Source organism: Erpetoichthys calabaricus, chromosome 10 (assembly GCF_900747795.2).
Source record: "Erpetoichthys calabaricus chromosome 10, fErpCal1.3, whole genome shotgun sequence".
Taxonomy (NCBI): domain Eukaryota; kingdom Metazoa; phylum Chordata; class Cladistia; order Polypteriformes; family Polypteridae; genus Erpetoichthys; species Erpetoichthys calabaricus.
This window is the reverse complement of record NC_041403.2, coordinates 1,175,073-1,198,611: the sequence shown is the minus strand read 5'-3', so window position 1 is coordinate 1,198,611 and position 23,539 is coordinate 1,175,073. Positions and strand designations below refer to the sequence as shown.

The 23,539-nt window shown below is 40.8% G+C and overlaps 1 protein-coding gene across 1 annotated transcript; it reads right to left on the bottom strand.

Moving 5' to 3' along the window:
• On the bottom strand, positions 1–23,321 carry LOC114658629 (interferon-induced protein 44-like). The gene is made up of 6 exons (XM_051932753.1): positions 23,255–23,321; positions 21,555–21,750; positions 19,992–20,144; positions 19,019–19,190; positions 16,698–16,798; positions 1–1,164 (listed from the first exon to the last, which is right to left on the bottom strand). The coding sequence occupies exons 1-6, from the start codon at positions 23,317–23,319 to the stop codon at positions 946–948; spliced, it is 906 nt and encodes a 301-aa protein (XP_051788713.1). The 5' UTR covers positions 23,320–23,321; the 3' UTR covers positions 1–945.
• Positions 23,322–23,539: the final 218 nt, after the last annotated feature.

Genomic DNA, 23,539 nt, shown 5'->3' with positions numbered 1-23,539 from the left:
ACAGGTTTCATCATATCAAGTGGATAAATCGGGATGATGACTGGAGATTTATTTGAATGTGCAATGGTGAATAAGTGAGCTCAGTACAATTAAACTAAACATGTCATCCTGACACTGAATGTGTCTAAATCATCGCCCAGGGAGATACGTTACTGCACTTCATCCTGGTTGACTCAGTGATGGATGATTCTCAATGCTGGTGACTTCAAACAAGGAGACACACATCAATCATCAGGTTCCATTTCTAGAGACCCCAAGCTGGACCTTCTCTATTGAAATGTTAATAAGTTTAAATATAAAGTTGTGGTCTGACCTCATCTTACTGCCACCTACTGTACAAGCCTCTCATTGACAGTCCAGTATTGTCCAAGCTAGAAGTTCATAAGTGTGTTTGGAGGGTTGTTGTGAGGTTTTATTATAATATTTATTTATTTATTTTTGGAGCTCCTGTAAAGTATCTAATCAATAACTCTAATGCTATGGTCAGATGGCTAAGGAATAAAAACTTGAAGGGAAAGAACATGCAAACTCTAGAAACATCACTTTAAGCCCAATGTTTATCTAATAAAATATAATTGACAGTGAGAACTAATAATTTGTAATCAATTATCAAGAATCTCCTAATGCTGAATGTCCACGTTAAACAATGTGAAATGACGAGGACAGCCGAGCGAGGCAAAAGATGTGTCAAAACTGAAGAACAAACATCAGACAATTCCCAGCAGCTCCACATGACTACGTCACGCCATTGACATGGCTGGCACATTGGGGGGTCGGTTATCCAGGTGGACTTTCTGCGTTTTCCTCAGGTCCCCCCGCACACCCTTGGATTAATCCATGCTGGTGTGAGTCAGTGTGTTTGTTTGTGGACTGGAGTTCCCAGTATCCAAACCTGTCTTGAAATAAGTGGATTTATAAAGATTAAAACGGACACATGGTGTCACGTTATTGAAATAAAGGATAAAAGCCTTCAGAGCTGGTTGTCTCAGTGCGGCATTTCAGCTTTACATCATCTAAGCAGGCATCAGTGGCTCTCAGCATCTGCTGCAGGGCCTTCAGGATCAAAATGTCCACATTAAGACTGAGCTCCGTCTCCGAGGAGTAGCTCTTAACCAGGGAGATGGAGGAGATAGGGGCTCCTAAAGTCTTTCCAAGCTGAATCACCTGGAAGCAAAACAGAAAAATGGATGAGGTGATAAGGAGGTCATGATGAAGAGGGCCAAAGACAAACCCACGTGAGACTTGTGTTAGAAGGCTGGAAGCCTCTGAGCTGCTGGCCGAATTCCCTGACCACATTATTGTGATCTTTAAGTGTTTGAATGTTTGAAAACCTTGATGATGATCCCACCGCTGACACTCCGATAGCACCGGTTGGTTGAGTGACTTCCTCATGAAGACACAATGTGCAAATACTGAACTTTCACTTGGGTTTCCACTTTAAAAGTTCATGAATTTGACCCTAATGTCAATTTATTTGGCCTGGACGCATATTGGACTGAACTGTGAAAAGTGAAAGCATTAGGACACAAACGTGGAAGACGTTAGAACCATAACTGCTAATCACAAGCTGATATTATGAATGGGGAAAAAGGGAGATATTTATCACTAAAAGTGTTACAGGCTTGCTACTTTAATTTGCTTTTTCACTTCACTTGCTGTCACCCAGATACGTTGACACACACATGTGCGCATGGGGGGACAGCTAAAGAGAGCAATTCCATGCCAGACCAGGAGGTCTTTCTCTCACTTCTCTGCAGACCTGTTACAGGAAATTCCACCTGGCCCCGATGATGTCACTTCCAGTTCCGGCCATATTGATGACACCACTTCTGGTCCCAGCCCCCAATGACTCTACTTCTAGTTCCAGCCCTATTGATGATGTCACTTCCATTCCCGCCCCCCAATGACACTACTTCCAGCTCCGGCCCTATTGACAACATCACTTCCTCTCCTCCACTCTCCTTTAAAGCTGCCATCTTTTTACAAATCAAATCAGCTCTCTTACGGACTCCAATCTTTATACTTCAACATACTTCAATCCATTTAATTTTGCAGCCAGGAAACAATATACGGGTGGCTGCCCCAAACCTTTTTTGTAGTTTTTGTCTAAGTTTGTGACAACATCTTATATTCAACTTGTGTGAATTGGATGTCCTTGATGTCGCTGGAACTGTGGGTCGCCACTGAAATTAGTGTGTAAGAGCCAATTTTAGAAAGTTAAAGTTTTGAGTTAAACTCATATTAATGTTTGCTTTATTTGAATAGAATATAATATCTTCTATAGTCATAGACAATGGTATAGTCTTTTCCCCCCATAAGTTAGCAAGATATAGAATCTTCTTACTGTAACTGAGAAACTGTGAGTTAATAAGCTCAGTCGTGTTTAGAACATCCATCCATCCATCCATTGTCTCCCGCTTATCCGAGGTCGGGTCGCGGGGGCAGCAGCTTGAGCAGAGATGCCCAGACTTTCCTCTCCCCGGCCACTTCTTCTAGCTCTTCCGGGAGAATTCCAAGGCGTTCCCAGGCCAGTCGAGAGACATAGTCCCTCCAGCGTGTCCTGGGTCTTCCCCGGGGCCTCCTCCCAGTTAGACGTGCCCGGAACACCTCACCAGGGAGGCGTCCAGGAGGCATCCTGATCAGATGCCCGAGCCACCTCATCTGACTCCTCTCGATGCGGAGGAGCAGCGGCCCTACTCTGAGCCCCTCCCGGATGACTGAGCTTCTCACCCTATCTTTAAGGGAAAGCCCAGACACCCTGCGGAGGAAACTCATTTCAGCCGCTTGTATTCGCGATCTCCACGACGTGTTTAGAACAGGTCCCAGTAAACAGGGACTTGAAAGACCCATTTTCTACTCAGAGATGGGATAAGCATACAGTTTTCTGACCGCTTTGAAATGGTTCAGAAATTATAAGTGACTAGTAACGATTTAAGATGTAACAAGAATAAGCTTAGAACTAAATTTTTTCTTATTATAATTTTTCCTTTTTTTTGCTATTTTAATTTTCTCTTTTGTGTGAACTGTTTTACTTTGAAACTTAACTAAACTTTTAAAAACGAAGATATTTTGTCTGTGGAATCATTTCTGCGCGTCAGGCTTTTGTTGAATCCCATTTTTTGAGTTGGAGCTGCTGAATTTTGGAAACTTTGGGAAAACGCAGTTACATATTGTCAGAAAACTAGCCATCTTGAAAGCTTCAAACTTGAACTGGAATCTACCATCTGAGGACAGAGGACGCTTCTACTTCAGAACTCGTCAACGAAAGAAAAAGAACTGAGTCACCCTGAGGTACTGTGCTCTTACCTTCTATCTCTGCGCTGCCGTAATAAAAGCAAGGTCGCTGTACCTGAACTTGAAGATTTCAAGAGACTGTGATATTGTAAAAGATTTTGTGGATGATCGCTTTTGCCTTTGCCTGAGTTTTTGAAGCCTCGCTATAAGGAAGTATCTGCTTTGTTGGAACGTTCCTATTGTGACGTTTGTTGCTGACAAGAGAACCAGCTGTCAATCATTTGAGCTGTTATCATGGCAATGTCTAAGCATAACTCAAGTGAAGTTAGTAGTGAATTGAGTACTGACTCTAAGCCAGAGAATGTAATCGGAGATCTTAAAGGTCATATAATTCAGAGGAAAGATAAACTTTCTGTGCTTATAGCTGAAATAGAAAGTCTTAAAGATACTCCAGAAAATCATTCAGAAGTAGCTGAAAGACTTGAACATTTTTGCGAGACGTACAGTGAGATAGAAGAGTTGAATCAAAGGCTAATATCAGCGCTAAATAAAGAAAGCGCGATTAAGAAACAGAAAACGACATTCGCCGAAAGTTCTAAGAATTGGAACGAATTTATTAATGTTACAAAGCTATGGCTGAAAGATACAAATAGACTGTTGACACATAAATCAGACAAGCATCTAGTTAACAAATTCGAAGGGATGCAATTGCAAGAACGGGATCGCTCAAAGTCAAAGACACGAAAAGCTTCACCGCACTTAAAGCGCGCTTTGGACATTAAATGTGACTTTTCAGCCCAGAAAGGCGCTGCAGCGGCATCATCACCCTCATCGACAGTCATACTTGAACGCACAGAACTCGATAGTATTCTACAAACGTTACATGAACTTAAAGCTAAAGTAGAGAAGCAAGAACAACTAACAGCTAGCGTAAAAATCGACACTGAAAGCTCTAGAAATGATTTGCTAGATGTATTAGTGCGAAATCAAGCAGAATGTCAGAAAGCAATTACCGAAATGGCCAACGGCTTGGCTTCGTTAACTCAACAAAACAGAGCTACTACTCCACCACCTCCAGCACCAACCCCAGCGCCACGAGGTGAAGTACCACATAGACAGGTCCCCTTATTTTCAGGTGACCCACTTGCCTATGCAGATTTTATTAGAGCCTTCGACCACGCTGTAGGTCAAATACTAGAAGACCCACAAGATAAATTAGATTACTTGATTCAATATACAAGAGGTCCACCTCGAGAAATGATTAATGGTTGTACACGATTGCCACCAGAGGAAGGTTATAAAAAAGCTATAAAACAACTTGAAAGTTACTATGGCAACCAAGCGTTTGTAATGGATGCCTATATAACTAAGGCATTGAAATGGCCTCAAATAAAACAAGATGATGGAGATGCCTTGAGAGACTATGCAACATTTCTTGATAATTGTATGGACTCTATGACTAAAGAAAGACATAAAGCTGCATTTAATAGCAATGAAAATTTCCGTACTATACTCTCAAAACTCCCACGCATGTTGCAAATTATGTGGAGTAACGAACCTTATGAAATTGAAGAAGAAGAAGAAAGAGAGATTGACATTAGTGATTTAACTATCTTTTTACATAAACAGGCTAGGATACTTATGCATCCTATTTTTGGCAGAAAAGAGAAAAAGGAAAAGACTGAAAAGCTTGATTCTCCTCAGAAATACGGACATAGATCAGGAAGTATTTTTACCACAAGTATTTCCGATGCCGATGAAAAGGAGGCAAGAGAAACCTTTGTTGAAAGGTCTGTTAGTGATAACTGTGCATTTAAAAATCCTTGTGTATTCTGCAATGGGCAGCATATCCTTGCTGAATGTAGTAACATCAAAGAATTGCTGCACAAAGAAAGAATTGACTTTTTAAAATCTAAAGGTTTATGTTTTCGTTGTCTCAAACATGGGCATCTTAGTAAGAACTGTAAAGAAAAAATGAAATGTCAGACATGTTCTTTTCAACACCCAGACATCCTGCATATCAAAAAGGATTCCGGAGCAACATCTAAATCTACAGCTAGTGTGGCGACATCTACTGAAACGGAAACCGAGACTGGAACTTGTAACTTTACTGGGGCCAGAGAAGAATGTGCATTACTAGTAGTTCCTGTTAAGGTAAAATCTAAGAAAAGTGAAAGGTATGTAGAAACATACGCCTTTATAGACCAAGGCAGTACAGTAACAATTTGCACTGAAAGGCTACAGACAATTAAATCTTCAAGGGAGAAGAACTCAAGCATTTCTTAAAACCATGAATAATTATGATGATGATTCAAAGGTGTTAACTCAAAGTTCTATCTTGTCAGATTTACAAGTCTGTGGTCTCAATGATGATGAATATATTGATCTGCCAAAGGTCTTTACACAGGTCTCCATTCCAGTGGACAGAGAAAATATTCCACTACAAGAAGACATCGATAAGTGGGCATATCTTAAAGAGGTACGTCTAACTCATATTGACTCTGAAGTTGATCTTTTAATAGGAAACAACTACCCAGAAATCCTCAAGGAGTCACGAATTATACCTTGGCAAGGAGGTGGACCCTATGCTATGAAGACTGCACTTGGATGGGTGGTTGGTGGACCATACAAAGAGACAGATGACCTAGCAAAACAAAGTGGTAAGCTACCCAAACACTCAATCAATCGTGTGTCAATAATAGAGATTGAGGATATGTTGCTGCAACAGTATAACTCAGATTTTCCAGAACGCAGCTGTGAAGAAAAGGAGGAGATGTCACAGGAAGACATCAAGTTCATGTGCATAGCCTCGGAATCTGCGAGTCTGGTAGGTGGCCACTATTCTTTAAATTTGCCTTTGAAGGATGAAACACTTATAATGCCAAACAATCGCTGTATTGCTGAACAGAGTGCTATTGGACTCAAAAGAAAACTGAGCAAAAATTCAGGTTTCCACGGAGACTATAAAGCCTTCATGAAAGAAATTATAGACAATGGTTACGCCGTTAAGGTACCCAAAGAAAACCTAAATTGCAATGAAGGCAGAGTGTGGTACATCCCACATCATGGTGTGTATCATCTAAAGAAAAATAAAATTCGAGTGGTCTTTGACTGCACAGCCACCTACCAGGGAATCTCACTTAATGAGCAATTATTAAAAGGCCCTGACCTAACTAACACACTCAATGGCGTCCTTACAAGATTCAGAAAGGAGCCAGTAACATTAATGGCAGACATTAAGTCAATGTTCTACCAAGTTAAAGTACCAGATAAAGACACTGATCTTTTACGTTTCTTATGGTGGCCTGAAGGTAATCTAAGTAAAGACCTTGAAGAATTCAAAATGACAGAACATCTTTTTGGTGCTACTTCTTCACCCAGTTGTGCTTCTTATGCTTTGCGTAGAACAGCCGAAGACTCCAGAGATACATTTCCTGAGGAAGCAGTTAACACCGTTCTCAATAACTTCTATGTGGATGACTGTTTAAAGTCAGTGACAACAGAAGAACAAGCTATAAAGCTGGCAGAGGACCTCCAAGCTCTACGCCTCAAAGGGGGATTTCATTTGACTAAGTGGGTGAGTAACAACAGAGAAGTTTTATTGTCTATTCCTGAAGAAGACAGAGCTCATGAACAAAAGGACTTAGACTTGAGCCACAGTCTCCTTCCCACAGAGCGTGCCCTGGGTGTCCAGTGGTGCACAGAAACGGACAGTTTCAAATTTCAGATTAAGTTACAAAACAAGCCCGCCACAAGGTGTGGTATTCTGTCTGTTGTTAGCTCAGTTTATGATCCACTTGGTTTTCTAGCACCCACCCTATTGCCAGCAAAACTTATTCTAAGAGACTTATGCAAAGAGAAATTTGGGTGGGATGAAGAAGTAGAAGTCAAACACATTCAGAAATGGAAAAAATGGATGGATGATTTGCAGTTACTTACAAACTATAAAGTGAACAGATTCTTCAAACCTACCGGGTTTGGAACCATAAAGACAGCACAAATGCACCATTTTGCAGATGCTAGTGAAGATGGATATGGCACTGTCACTTACCTTGTCTTAACCAACGAAGAGGGCCAAAGGCATTGTTCATTCCGGATGGGCAAGTCAAGAGTTGCACCATTGAAACAGGTCACGATTCCAAGATTGGAGCTGACTTCAGCCATTGTGGCAGTTAAAATGGACAAAATGCTTAAAGGTGAGCTTCAAATGCCCTTAGAAGAATCTACATTTTGGACTGATAGCACCACGGTGCTAAAATACATTTCAAATGAAAGCACTCGGTTCAAGACCTTTGTTGCCAACAGAATCTCCGTGATCAGAGATCATTCACAGCCTTCACAGTGGAGGTATGTCACATCTGCCCTTAACCCGGCTGATCAAGCATCCAGGGGGCTAAGCATAGAAAACTTTCTCAAAAGCACCACATGGTCACAAGGTCCAAGTTTCTTATTGAAGCCCGAACGGGAGTGGCCAAAAAGACCAGATCAACTGAACAATTCACTCATTGAAGATGATCCAGAAGTTAAAACCTGTGCAGTTAACATGACAAAAATAGAGGAAGCAACCGAGCCCATCAACAAACTAATCACCTGTTTTTCAGATTGGCATCGTCTGAAGAAAGCAGTGGCTTGGTTTCTCAAGTTTAAAGACTTAATGCTGAACTTAAGAAATGAAAGAAAAACATTTCAATTAGAAGTCAGTCAGACTAAAAGTGATCCAGAAGAACAAAAATCACTCATTGCAAAGCACATGAAAAAATATAAACTGACTTTAAAAACAAATCCAATTTCTCTAGATGATTTAGTTAAAGCCGAATCAGAGCTTATCCGCCTCAGCCAACAGCAAGAATTTCCAGAAGAATTAAAGGCTTTAGAGAAAAAGACTTGTGTTAAAAAGAACAGTCAAATCTATAAACTTGACCCGATCATACAAGATGGAATACTGAGAGTCGGAGGAAGACTCTGCAAAGCTGCAATGCCAGAAGAAGCTAAACATCCTGCAATTCTACACAAGCATTCACATGTTGCTTCTCTCATATTGCAACACATTCATAAACGAATTGGACATTGTGGGCGCAACTATGTGCTCGCACAGCTACGCCAGAAATACTGGATACCTCAAGCAAACTCAGCTATCAGAAAAATAATTTCAAAGTGCACAACGTGCAGAAGATACAACGCCAAAGTAGGTGAGCAAAAAATGGCAGATTTGCCAGAAGATCGCCTAGCACCAAACCAACCACCGTTTACAAATGTCGGAGTCGATTATTTTGGCCCCTTCCTAGTCAAAAGAGGAAGAAGCCTAGTTAAGAGGTACGGAGTAATCTTCACATGTTTAACAACCAGAGCTGCGCACATAGAGATCGCACATAGCTTACACACTGACTCTTGTATCCAAGCCATACTCTGATTTACTGATAGAAGAGGACAAGTTAAAATCATGCGCTCAGACAATGGAACAAATTTTGTTGGGGCAGAAAGAGAGCTACGAGAAGCTATAAAAAATTGGAAAACAAAAAAATGATGCAAGAACAAATCAAATGGATTTTCAATCCACCATCAGCTTCTCATCAAGGTGGAGTGTGGGAAAGACAAATAAGGAGCATAAGAAAGATCTTAAATTCAACACTAAACCAACAAACACTCGATGATGAAAACCTTCCTACAATGATGTGTAGAGTGGAATCAATACTCAATAACAGACCCCTTACAAAGACATCAGATGACCCAAATGATTTAGAACCACTCACACCCAATCACTTGTTGTTAATGAAGACACAACCTAAATTACCACCCGAACTTGTTTCAGAGAATGAACCATACCCAAGAAGACGCTGGAAACAAATTCAATACATGGCTGATTTGTTTTGGAAAAGATGGACAAAAGAGTATTTGCCAATACTTCAAGAACGTCAAAAATGGCTTGCACCAAGAAGAAATTTTGAACCAGGGGACATTGTTTTAATTGTAGATAAAGCTACACCTCGCAATTCCTGGGTAATGGGTCGAGTTATCAAGACAATGCCAGATGCCAAAGGTGCAGTCAGAAGAGTCTGTGTGCAGACCAAAACCAGCACACTGGACAGACCCGTGAACAAACTGTGCCTGCTTCAAGAAACAACCAATTTTTAAAATGAGAAACTTTTAAAATGTTTGTTTGCAGTGTTAATGATTTGAAAACAATAGTCAAAATAAAGCTAACTGGCTCATATTGAAGTAAAGTATAGTAATTGTCTCCGCTCCTGCATAGCCAATTAGGGGCTGGAAATGTAAGAGCCAATTTTAGAAAGTTAAAGTTTTGAGTTAAACTCATATTAATGTTTGCTTTATTTGAATAGAATATAATATCTTCTATAGTCATAGACAATGGTATAGTCTTTTCCCCCCATAAGTTAGCAGGATATAGAATCTTCTTACTGTAACTGAGAAACTGTGAGTTAATAAGCTCAGTCGTGTTTAGAACAGGTCCCAGTAAACAGGGACTTGAAAGACCCATTTTCTACTCAGAGATGGGATAAGCATACAGTTTTCTGACCGCTTTGAAATGGTTCAGAAATTATAAGTGACTAGTAACGATTTAAGATGTAACAAGAATAAGCTTAGAACTAAATTTTTTCTTATTATAATTTTTCCTTTTTTTTGCTATTTTAATTTTCTCTTTTGTGTGAACTGTTTTACTTTGAAACTTAACTAAACTTTTAAAAACGAAGATATTTTGTCTGTGGAATCATTTCTGTGCGTCAGGCTTTTGTTGAATCCCATTTTTTGAGTTGGAGCTGCTGAATTTTGGAAACTTTGGGAAGACGCAGTTACATAGTGTTTCCTCGTTGTCGCTGGGTGCGGTTTCGCCACAGACTATTTCATGATCTGGAAACTAGCACGTTTAAAACTAAGGTAAGATGAATTCCTAATTTAATGAAAGTGATACCAGCTTGCGGCCTGAGAAGTTGTTTTAATAAGCATGAAGGAAAAGACGCGTTTAAGTGTGTTGCATGGTGAAACTTTATAAAAAAAAAAAGCACAACCTCGAGTGAGTTTAATGCAATTGTAAAAGAGAATGTGAGTATGTGAATATGTGAAAATATTTGAAAGAATGAAGCAATTGCCAAATACTGTATGCTGAAATGACTGAAACAAGTGAAGGCTGATTGTTTGTGAACAGTTGCTTTCCCCAGTGTGCTGAATGTTGTTTAAAAAGAACTTCTGTTTAGCCAAGTAATTTTGCTTGGGCATGAAGTGGGATTTAGAATCTAGCAAAGAAAATAAAAGAATAAATTATTCTGATTCAGAGTCTGGGGTAGCAAATGCGTGTTTATGTTATTTGTAAGACGGTGTGTGTCAGCTGACTAATTAAGAATGTGAAAGAGAAACCCTAAAAGATCGGAGACGTCCCATATAATAACAGAATAACATAATTGTTACAGTAATAGGGAATCGTATTCAAATTTAATTGTTTTAGTAATACATGTACTATATAAAAATGTTAGCAAGTAAAAAAGTGATCATGACTGGTGATTGATAATGCAGGTTTAACTATAAGATGACCTATGCCCTTGCAAGGCAAAAAGACAGCCAGCCGCACAGTCAGTTAAAGAGTTAAGACTTTAAACATTTTTAAAAATCTGAATAAAGTTTTATAAGCATAAAGTTTTATATATAACTTCAAGCCTATAGATGTTGTTTTTTTCCTACAGATTCATCAAGACCTGTGGCTAATGGATGAAACACAAATTATTTTTCCTATAGAAAGCTGCAAGAAATAGCTTAATAGCAAGTTTGGGCAGAGAAATTAGAAATAACCTGACCAAAGGGTGGTGAATGTTTATCAATCATAGATTAATGAACAGCAGTGATTGGAATTATTGTCCTTGCATGCTGATTAGTTCAAGTGTAAGAAAGGTTAAAATGTTCCTATTTTTAAACTAGACTGATTTATTTATCTAGTTTTCATATAAAAACAGTATAAAGGGTTTACATATTTTGATGTATAACAAATGATTATTATTATCACTTCAGTAATTACGAAATGTATTAGAACTGAATACATGTATTGATTTGTCTCTGTAAGTGATTGATTTTATGAAGATTTGTTATTATATCAATATATTAAGGTCAATGCTCAGTGATAATGCACATAGCTAAATAGAATGTTCAGTTATACATTAAAACCATTAGTCTATATCAACTGTGCTGTTATAATATTTTAAAGAAATTTAAACAATTTGTTTCTTGATTAAGATAAACTACAGTTTGTTCTATGGTATTAGATAATGTAAGATTTTTGTTTAGACAAAAATGAAAACACTCAAAGTTCAACTATGTAACATCCTGTAATGTATAACTGATGTAATCTTTTAATTTTGATTAGTGTATTATTCTACTGAAGAAACATTTTCATTAGCCTAGTTTAAATGTAATAATTTGTCATATTTAATTTATCTCTAACTGTTATTTATGATATGAAACTGAGAACTATGGGTCTAGAATTGTCATTAATAGTGCTGTATTATATTATACATGATTGATGAAGAATTGTTTTATGTTGTGTATTTGCTCTACCTTTTCACCCTTCTTTTAGTTTTGCCTAGCAAGTATTTTAGTTTTGGCCACTCAATTTAATGGTGCCAAAGCCTCTCCAAGCCAGTGGTAAAAAGTTTTATCAATGACGAGAAGGTGGTGTTATACGAAATGAAGATTTAAAAAAGACTGTACTAATGACTTTTGACCTGCTGCATATACCTGATAATAGCTGGTGAAGAAATTATTTGCTTTTCCAGAGCTGAAGTGCAGAAGCAAAGAAAGATCATAAGTCCAGCTGAGTAGGTTTGAAGCCATGCTGTGTGCAGACATTTTTGCTGCAAAACTAAGTTATATGGACTCTAACAGAAACAGGCTGTTAAACATGCCACTGAAGTGAGATGACAGCTGTTGAAGGCTCCCATGAATGACTACTGAATGCAGGGCAAGCCAAGGGGGAAGTGTTCCTCTGCTAAAAATGGACAGTCACCATGTGTGCATCTCATGAGCTCTAATGGCAACAGGACTGTTTACATTTTTTATTTCTAGCAATAGTAAAAGACTTTAGTTTCCTGAAACAGTCATACGTTTGTACAGAAGAATCTGCAACGCCACCAAGCAAAAGACTTTATCTACAAACCACTGGGTTGGACAAGGCATGAATATAGAAAGCTTAGAGATAGACTTGAAAATGTTATAAGAGGAGCTCAAAGGTATGAGGATATGCATAATTAACCACCAATAATGTTAAATTGTAAATTGAATGGGAATAGAACATCCAATAGTGAAGTTGGGAAGGATGTAAATAATGTACAATTATGCAATAATACTAGTTTAAGAACAAGTAATAATCATAGCAATAGATCTAGAATAGCATCTGAGTTATGTTACAACTATTGTAACTTATAACAAGGGATCAGACACCAAAGGGTGGGGTACATATAACAACATACTGAATTTAGAAATGTTATGAGTACCCAAGAATAGTGAAATCCATTAAGATGCTATATAGAATTATAATATCTGATGCTATGATACAACTGATGAGATATAATGATCACTATGTAGTAACACCATGTTAAATGTAACTATTTGTCCAAATGTACTGTAACTTGTCATTGTTAATATTTACGCTGGTATTAGATGAACGGTACAGCAGCTATAGTGGTATTACACCTCACATTTCCACAAATGATCTTGAAATGTCTACAACGTAAAGATGGATCTAGAACCTTTTGATTTGTGGATATGACTTTCAAGTATTGCTTTTTGTCACAGATCCAGTGACAAAGGGTGGCTTGTTATAATATGTTTTGTTATTAAGTTTAATGTCACTGTTCTCTGTGCCCACTGTTATGAAGTCATTCATACAGGCAGACCAAGTATGATACGCAGGGGCACAGCATCAGCATTTAGAATTGCCGAGCTAAGCACAGGACTCGAGAGCCAAAGACAACTGGAGAATTGAATAGTCAGCCTAAAGACAGACTAGTATATTTCTGTCTTCTGTCAGCACACCATCCTTTTTCCTTGTTGGGAGAATGAGAAGTGTATGTAGGCACTGTGCTATTCCTGTATTTTTGAAGGTGGGGTTTGAGTCCTTTCCTGTCCTTGTTTGGATCCATAGAAGGAGCCTGCACATGGAGCAACCAGAATATAAGGATGGACCTACGGCCAACACACTTTGAAGCCTGCTGGGCAGAAGATTATGTCTTCCGGTAACAAAAGATGGCAGACTGCGTAGGTTAAGACACACACATTGCTTGATAGAGTCTGTCATAAGCTTCCCGTTTGTAATACCGTGTGAACCTGTCAGTAACCTGTCAGTAAAGAGCTAAATTATCCTTATACTTCTCGTGTAATCTTGTAACCATCATATTGCATGCTGGGGAGGGATAATTCCTTTTTATTTATAATTATTTAAATTCAGGTTAATTAAAATACCACAATTGAAAAGAACACATTTCCAGAGAGCTAATGCCTCTTAAGGAATCAAACGACACACACACATCAACTTAAGGAGACTCTGAATCAGGCATTTTATTATGAGGGACGTTCAAAGATTTTCCACACTTTCATATTTTTGTTGGAAACGGTGAAGGCGGGAGGAGTAGTGATTGGTCGTATCTGAGAGTGTCATGTGACTAGTTCTGCCTATCTTGCAGTTTACTATCAGAGTTGTCACCCTGTGGTGAAGATGGCCGCGAAACTTATAAAGAGGAACAGCATTCTGTCATATACTTTTTGTGGGCAGAAGATGTGCCAGGAGCACAAATTCATCTCCGTATGTGTGCTTAGTATGGGCATAAAGTTCTCTCTCATAAAGTCGTCTGTGAGTGGATTGAAACGTTCGAAAATGGCCGTACCAGTGTGACGGATGCAGAGAGAGCTCCGGACATCCAGCTGCAGCCACGAAAACGAGGAATGAAGAAAGAGCCCTGATGTGAAAGCAGCGGTGCAGCAGTGGCTTTGCGCTCAACCATAAACGTTGTTTGCTGATGGCACTTCATTTATGGACATGTTTGTATGTTTGGATTACTTGGGTTGTTACAGACATCTGGTGTGTAGTAAAGAATATTCTTAAAGTTGATGATCTGCATATATTTAAAGAGAATCATAAAGCATGTATGAGAACAAGGATTTCATATTCTGATGCACATTAGCATAGTAAGGGTTAAACCATAAAAAGCCCTCGCTTGTCTATTTTATTATTTTCCTCTTTGTAGCTGCTAAGCTTAAAATCTTCAGTCAAGGACACTTTGTACTTTTAGAGAGCTAAACAAGCCATTGTTTTAAGAAATGCAGCCATTGAGGCTTTGGCCATGAGAGAACAACCAGACAGGCCGTTGGCTTCCATTTGCTGCGGCTGGGCCTCTGCCTCCCTGTCTGCCTGCCTGGACAGGTGATGACAAGTCAAGGAAAACGCAGCTTAGAAGAAACAGAGTTACTGTTGTGCCCCAAACTCCAGCCCAATATCTAAGGTGTGGGTCTGCCTGATTCCGACTTAATGGTGGGAGTCGATTGATGAATACGTTTTGGACATCGGCACAGGGTATGGAGTAATGATGGCAGTTTTGGTCAGGTGATGGACATTAGGTAATGATGGGAAGAGCCAGAAGGAGGAGAGTATTTTGCAGAAGTGATAAGAATTGTAATAAATGTAAGCTAATTGCTCATTTCATTTGAATTGAGACCGTGTATGCATCACACAATATGATGGGACTTTGCTACCTTCCTGAAACTCTGTGTGCCTACTTTGAGCAGGGGGTTTCTGCCACCACATAAATTGTAAATTTCTTGTCAATAGCCCAATTAGAAATATATTAACTGAGAAAAATGTTGACGTGTTAAATCTTTATTTTCCCCACTGTATTGACAAACCGATACTAATGAGGCACGTGCTGCACAAAGGGACGCTGAACTTCATGGTACTAAAAAAGCTAAACTTGATTATAAGGATAAATCTGAACAGTAATTGGCCACAAAAAATGTGAGCTCGATGTGCTCAGGCATTAAAGACCTTAGCTGGCGGTTATCGATCAAAAACGAATAACCGTTTGAGGGTTTGTAGTTTTACCTCCAACTCTGATTTAGCTGTTGGCGTTTAATGAATGCCACTTGAGATGTGAGCAGCTGGAATTTGCTGAGTAAGTGCAAAGCTCGAAGCAGACAGTTTGGAATAAGGGAAAGAGATTTTTTGTTTAAACGGATATGGAGAAGATTTTAGAAAATTAAAAGCAAATAAAAGTCTTCTGTAAGACACGCCTCGCCCTCCACCTTCCCAATTTCAGGTTCAGAGATCCAAGGATGAAAAACAATTGGATCAAATCCTCCTTCGTCCCAGCTGCTGTGAATCTTCTAAATGTGTTCAATTTTAATAAACGTTCACTTAAATCACAGGATGAAGAGTCAGCATCTTCATCATTCATCAGTCAAGTCAAAATGCGGCTTTAATTTTCATGTCTAACTAGTCGTCCCCTGCGGCTCTGCATGCATAAGTAGTGACACGGGACAAACTTTAAAAATCAATCAACGAACAGGTATCGCCAGCTAAGCGGAGGTAATGTGCGCTCCAACAGGTAAACCGATTCAAACAGAGGCTGGCGGGTGCGTGAGGACGGTCCCACCCAGCTCCCTACTCCTGATGTCACGCTTCCCGTCCCCTCGGCCCGCAGCCTCTCTCTCGGATTCACACAAATAAATTGATACTTAGCATGATGAGAGAAGTCATGAAATCAACCGGAACGTTCAAGCAAATTATAGAAAAAAACCCGATCTAAATCTGTGAAGTAGTCCTCTCGTGAAAAGTGGACAGACTGACAGACGTAGGATGTTATATATAGAGAGATATGTTTGATCTAACATGTCACCAGAAGCATTATGTTCACTGTTGTATTTTATTTATTTGTACCATGTTCGTGTTCGGGAGGAGGCCCCGGGGAAGACCCAGGACACGCTGGAGGGACTATGTCTCCCGGCTGGCCTGGGAACGCCTCGGAATTCTCCCGGAAGAGCTAGAAGAAGTGGCCGGGGAGAGGGAAGTCTGGGTATCTCTGCTCAAGCTGCTGCCCCCACGACCCGACTTCGGATAAGCAGAAGAGAATGGATGAATGGATGGATGGATGGATGGATGTACCATGTTCATGTCGATTGGCCACACTCTTTGTGGTATCAGACACAATTGTTACTATGTGAATAACGGTAGAGAATTCATAACTTGAATAATGTCAAACAACAAAGAAGAGCTGATAATAAACAACAAAGTTTCAGATAAACTAACTGTCATGAGGAGCAGCCAAGAAGAGAAGTGAGAACTGGAGAAGGTTCAGTTTCCACCTTCTTGTTTGTTAGGCTGACTTTGCACATTTTATTACTTTACCTCTTATGATCACATCCCCGTTATCTTCACCCACACTCATGCCACCCGTCTGTCCCCTTTGACTCACCTTCTCATAAAGGTAGCGGCTCCTGTACACTTTGGTCAGGTCTTTTCTAACTTTCGTGCAGGCTTCATCGATCTTAGTGACCAACACGAGCTGAGGGATCCCTGCAGGAGAAGAGAAGAAGGGCCAAGTGAAATTCTGATCAGGTCTGCCATCTGTCTGACTGTTGGGCCATTGATGGGCTCTCAAGAAGACTTCATTTTTCACACTTTTACTTCATTACTAATTCTTATTAATCATTCGGTTGTTGCTATTTCTCAAGCAGTTTGATTTATTTAAGTTGTGTCAGGTTTGCAGGCCCAAGGAAGAATTTAGTCATTGATGAGGATTTCTACTCTGCTTTTCTGTCATGATCCAGAAAGGTGCTCTGTTGGACGGAGATCTGGTGACTGTGGAGGCCATTTGAGTCCAGTGAACTCATTGTCATGTTCAAGAAACCATTTTGAGATGATTTGAACTTTGTGAATTTGCATGTTATCCTGATTGAGGTAGCCATCAGAAGATGAGCACACTGAGGTCATGAAGACAAGAATACTCAGGTGGGCTATGGAATTTAAATGATGCTCAGTTGGTACTAAGGGGCCCAGAGTGGACAAAGAAAATATCCCCCATACCATTACACAACCACCATCACCACCACCACCACCACCACCACCACCTCTGCTTTCATGTTGCTGACCCGACCATCCGAATGTCGTAGCTGAAATCGAGACTCATCAGAGTAGGCAACGTTTTTTCCAGCCTTCTATTGTCCAATTTTGATGAGCCCGTGTGAATTGTGGCCTCAGTTGCCAGTTCTTAGATGACAAGAGTGGCACTTGGTGTGGTCTCCTGCTGCTGTAGCCCACCTGCTTCAAAGTTTGACGTGTTGTGTGTTCAGAGATTCTCTTCTGCATACCTTGGTTATTTAGATAGATAGATAGATAGATAGATAGATAGATAGATAGATAGATAGATAGATAGATAGATAGATAGATAGATAGATAGATAGATAGATAGATAGATAGATAGATAGATAGATAGATAGATAGATAGATAGATAGATAGATAGATAGATAGATAGATAGAAAGTACTTTATTAATCCCAAGGGCAAATTCACAAATTGAGTTCCTGTTGCCTTTCTGTCAGCTCAAACCAGTCTGTCCTTTCTCCTTTGACCTCTGGGATCAACAAGGCATTTTCACCAAGACATCTGCCACTCACTGGAGATTTTCCCTTTTTCTGACCATTCTCTGTAAACCATGAGATGGCTGTGCGTGAAACTCCCAGCAGATCAGCAGTTTCTGAACTACTTAGAGCAGCCAGTCTGACACCAACAACCATGTTACATTCAAAGTCACTTCAGTCCCCTTTCTTCCCCATTCTGATACTCGGTTTGAACTTCTGCAGGACGTCCTGACAATGTCTACACGCCAAAAGCAGTGAGCTGCTGCGTCATTTGGATGGTAGGGACAGAATTTGTTGTCAACAGCTCTAAACTATGGATCCATCCTGCCTTCTATCAGGCTGGTGGTGGTGTGATGGTGTGGATGATATTTTCCTGGCACACGTTGGGCCCTTTAGTACCAACTGAGCATCATTTAAATGCCACAAACTACCTGAGTGTTGTTGCTGACCATGTCCATCCCTTTAGGAATGCAGTATATTCATCTTCTGATGGCTGCTTCTAGCAGGATCATCTAAACTGGTCTCTTGAACATGGCGATGAGTCCACTACACTAAAATGGCCTCCACAGTCAGCAGATCTCAATCCAATAGAGCACCTTTGGGATGTGGTGGAGCAGGAGATTCGCATCGTGGATGTGCACAAATCTGCAGGAACTGTGTGATGCTATCATGTCAATATGGACCACAGTCCCTGAGGAATGTTTCCAGCACCTTGTTCAATCTACGCCATGAAGAATTACAGCAGTTTGAAGGCAAAAGGGGGTCCAACCAGACACTAGCAAGGTGTACCTAATAAAGTGGCTGGAGAGTGTGCTATTCAGACACTGCAATGCACACCTTTTGTACATGGCACCTCTCTAGATCTGTGCTTCGGTACACCATATTTAATCACAGCCAATAAGATGAAGCAACATGATGCAGGAGACAGCAGTCACACGGTCACATCACATCATTTAGTGTACGAGGTGTGAGGGGAGTAAATACGAGGTTGTAGTTACACACAATGGAACAAACGTCATGACTGAGGGACTACTCAAGTAGGCCAGGCAGTGTGTGTGCTGCAGAAGAGCCACATTCATATAACATGTGGAGAGGCTGCACATTAATCTCATTGCCGATTAACATCCCATCATTCTCTGCCAGGCTGGTTACTCACCCATGCTGTTCACTTCAGACCGGATTTTAGCAAACTTCTGCAGAAGAGACTTTTTAACGATGTGGATGTTGTCTGCTTGAAGTACGTAGACGACGCACTGCACCTTATCAGCCTGACAGGGCTTCTCTCTGTAGCGGTCGTCATGTGCGGTTATCGGGGCCTTGGGATTGAACTGAAGAGATACAGTCAGTGTTACATGAGGCAGTCACACCGCCCGCACGCGCTCACAGTCCTCTATTTATTTTCATATCATAGCCGGTCCATTTACACGTGCAGGTGGAATCACTGCCAGTCTGTCCCATCACAGTGTGACACAAGTCCTATTGTCTTATAACTAGGGCCGTCTTAACAGCATTCTAGGCCCCCGGGCAAAGAAGTGCAGTGGGGTCCCTACCTACACAACCAGTCAGCAAGTCACAACATACAAAGATTAGCATGGGGACCCCGGGCAACTGCATTAAGATGGCCCTGCTTACAACGGGGGTTCATCTGATTAAGGCTAAAGACACTGGATATTCTGAATTGTGGTCAATGTCCCCATTGAAGGTGCCTCCTTCTGATTCTGCCCTCATGTGACACATGTCTGCACAATTTACAAAAGTGTGTTTTTATTCTGCTTGTGACTGCAGCAGTGAGCAGAATTGTACGTCAAAAGGGAGAAAAAGTGGATATAGGAGGCCGGAGCAGCACTCTAAAGCTCCATTTTAATGCTGTCTCAGTCCAGATGTCATCTTGTCTTCCTTCATGGGCTTTGTGTCAAACAGCAAGCTAAAAGGCGTGCAAAGAGCTTCTGTGACACTTGCCTGTGGTGACCATCCTCACTAAACTATAAAGAGATCCCAGGGTCCACGGCCACCACCTCTAAGTTTTCTTTATGGCACCACATTGGCACATGCCACTTTCACTAATTCGATATTCTGCTAGACATCGCTTCAGAATCTGGCATCAAGTGATGGTGGCAGGGGACTCTCACCTCATACAAGTCCGGGACGTGTCCTTTAATGACGCTAATGATGTCCTCCACTTGGATCCCCTCGCCATCGCCATTTTCCAGACCCATGGTATCACTCAGGACATATGGCAGACTCTTTCCACCTTTTCCGTCTTGAACCGGATATGTTCTGTACTGCATGGGAGAGCAACAACGACATTTACTCCTATGGCACATATTTATAAATGCAGTCACGTGAAAATGGCTGACTTTTTCATTGTATCTGAACAGGCAAACAGCAAACCCTCATGAAAACAGGGCCTACAGATAAAGGAGATGGACTTGAATAAAAACACAAATCATTTATTCAACAAAACTATTAATAGATGTGGTGGTCTATTGTGGAAAAATAAAGTCCACCTTGACCTGATAAGCTGGTGTTGCCCCCTGTAGCAGAAATGACAAATTGTAGGCATTTTGTGTAACTGACATTGACTCCACCATAATAAATTCCTTCAGTTGCAAGATGTTTGTGGATTTTCTTGTGTATAATGAACATTTCAAATCCTTTCAAATTAGACCTTGGACTAGGCCAGTCCATGAGCCTCCATTTCTTCTTTTTGAGCCAAATTGTATTACGTGATATGATCTCCTGTTGAATTCTGCTCTGTACCTGTAATATTTCTATTACACTATTATATTGTATTGAGGATGACTTGTGTTCAGTTCTGTGTGTTGTGTTGACCCCCACTACACACCCAACCTACCTGGAAAGGGGTCTCTCTTTGAACTGCCTTTCCGGAGGTTTCTTCCATTCTTTTTTCCCTACAAGGGTTTTTTGGGAGTTTTTTCTTGTCTTCCTAGAGAGTCGAGGCTGGGGGGCTGTCAAAAGGCAGGGTCTGTTAAAGCCCATTGCGGCATTTCTTGTGTGATTTTGGCCTCTACAAAAGTAAATGTTACTGCTAGTGTGCTTCGGATTGTGTTGAAAGGTCCATTTCTGGTTGAACTTCAACTTATGGATGTGAAGACGCGGCTCTGCACAAGGTCCCCTTCCATTCTGGGAGCCTCTTGACATTGATGACATTGTCATGAACTGAGAAGCCAGCAGATGAGGACAAACACACAACATTGCAAGGGGATGGTGAAAAAAGTGCAAAAGTGGTTTTATTATAAGGAAGAAAAAAAATCAAAACAGTGTCCTCCTTTTGTAATACCTAAACGTCATAAATAAATAAATGCAAAAAGTGAAATCTAAGAGTTAAAATCCACTGCAAAAATGAGGAACGTAAAACAACAGTCATCAGATCCTTAAAAGACGTGCGCCTCTCTCGAACAGGCGTTGTTTTACAGTCAACAACAACAACATCCAAAAACATGTTTTATAAATCAGGGCTCTTTTTTTCAGGACCCCATAAATGTTGCGCTATGCCAGTGCCCACACCCTGGAGGGCCATTCTGAAGACTGATCTGGGGCAGAGACCAGCAGTGACCCACAGCATTAAATGAATGGGCTGGAGACAATCAGGGACTACATGGCCAGCAGGAGATGACCAAAAGGCTAACATGTTCTTCTCAGCTTGATTCTTCTTTCTGCCCCTCACTTACCCGTTTGCTCACACTGGTGTCTCCATACCCAGATGTGGCCTGCAGAATCACATGACCTCTGAAGATGCTGTTCACCGAGTTGAAGAAGCTGCTTTTCCCAGCTCCAATCTGCCCGACCAGGAGGATTCTGGGCTCCTCCACTGTCTCTGTCAGACTCTTGTAGTTTCGGATTTCTTCTAGAAGTTCATCCTTTACCCTGCTTGTGACAAAAGAAGAGATAGCAAAGAGATGAGTTAAGAGTTCAGAGGAAAACTTGATGGATTCTCACTTCAGGATCAGGGATTTAGCAACCCTTTAGCACTTACAGTGGTCCCTTCAGACACTCGGCCTCTCCAGGCTCTCACAAAGAACACAACTTAGTGTGATGTGACAAGTGATGACTGGCTCAAGAAAAAGGAGAGGAGACAATGCTGCGGGGTGAGAAGATTCAGATCTCATATGGAGTGCTGAGGCCTGCCTTTGACACGCCTGATGACCATTCTGACTATTTGTGAAGTTGACTCACTTCACTTCCAGGTGAGAGTCGCAGTGGGAACAAGTCAGGACAAACACACTGGGCCATCATGTGACAACAAGGAGCTCCTCTTGGGGAATTCCAAGGTACTGGCAGTCTAGCTGGCACATCGAATTCCAGCAGAGGCCTTTGGGGGCTTGGGACAGCGTCAGTGGTCAGTGCCAAGTGGACATCTTGATCAGTGGTTTTCAATCTTTTGATCTCAACTCCTCGTGAATCTTTATGGAGAAATCACATATTGAGCAGGAGTATTCCCCCTGGAGTTTCACATACAGTAGCTAGATGTATTAATATTAAATTGTAAATGGATTGGAGACAGGGTAGTGGAGGTCCCTTGGAGTTTCGAGCTGCTAGATTCACTAGCATTAGCTCATGGAGTAGGGGGGATCTTGATTAAATTTAATCAGAGACTTGGTGTGGTGGGCTTCCCCTAAAAGTTTCAGGCTTCCAAATTTACTAACAGTGGACAATGGCGCGGCTCAGCCTGATCCTCACAGAACGACAAAATATTTGTAGGGACCACTGAGTGGTGTTTGGGAAACTCTGCTCTCGATGCAGCAACGAGTGAAGGAGTGGGCAGAGGTGGTAGGCTTTTGGCTCCTTGTACCCGCAATCAATGGGTCCAAATTTCTTTTCAGTCAGTAAATCAAGAAATTGTGTTGGCAAGAGTGAAAAACGTCTCCTTCTATTTTGACGTCTTTTATTAAAGGCACACTTTTTAACAAGAAGGTGGACGTGTGCCCAGTTTAGTCATTTTTGTGACTCCCAGTTAATGATAGATAGATAGATAGATAGATAGATAGATAGATAGATAGATAGATAGATAGATAGATAGATAGATAGATAGATAGATAGATAGATAGATAGATAGATAGATAGATAGATAGATAGATACTTTATTAATTCCAAGGGGAAATTCACAATGGCCTTCTAGTTAATTAACATAAACCGAAAAGAACGTCAAATTCTTGACCAGCATGTGAATTAAAATTGGGCAAAGAAGAAGAAAATAAAAAAAACCAGTGGGAGATAAAAATGATAGTGGAGAGCAGTAAACATCTCTGAATATCAAAGAGACGTCCAAGTCAACTATTAGATAGACAGATCATGAAAGGCGCTGTAGAAAAGACAAACTGATCACGGAGAGCTGGAGAGAAGGTGACCAAGTGTGCAGACGGATACTCACCTTTCGCTGAACTCCTGCTCCCTCCATGGCTTTTTAAGCAAAGGCGTTGGCCGTGTCTTGAACATTGAAACTGTGAAGCAAATCAAAGTTTTGTTTTAAATTTTGATTTTCATAGATAATCACAACAAAGCAGGACAGCCATATGCTGAGGGGAAAGCGGCCCCCTATAACAACTTACAAAGAAGGCCTCCTGAAAGGCGTAAGCCCTAATGGTGGCAGCCGGGTGATCCACACAAAAGCTTCTTGTGGTCTCCCTGCTCCTTTAATCAGCCCAGAGGTGACATT

Excerpts from the sequence above, each read along its gene's own strand:
- LOC114658629 (XM_051932753.1), bottom strand. The coding sequence starts at position 23,319 with ATGTTCAAGACACGGCCAACGCCTTTGCTTAAAAAGCCATGGAGGGAG. Across the intron at positions 21,751-23,254 it reads GAGCAGGAGTTCAGCGAAAG|GGTAAAGGATGAACTTCTAG; the intron begins GTGAGTATCCGT and ends TGTCACAAGCAG. Across the intron at positions 19,191-19,991 it reads ACGTCCCGGACTTGTATGAG|TTCAATCCCAAGGCCCCGAT; the intron begins GTGAGAGTCCCC and ends GTATCTCTTCAG.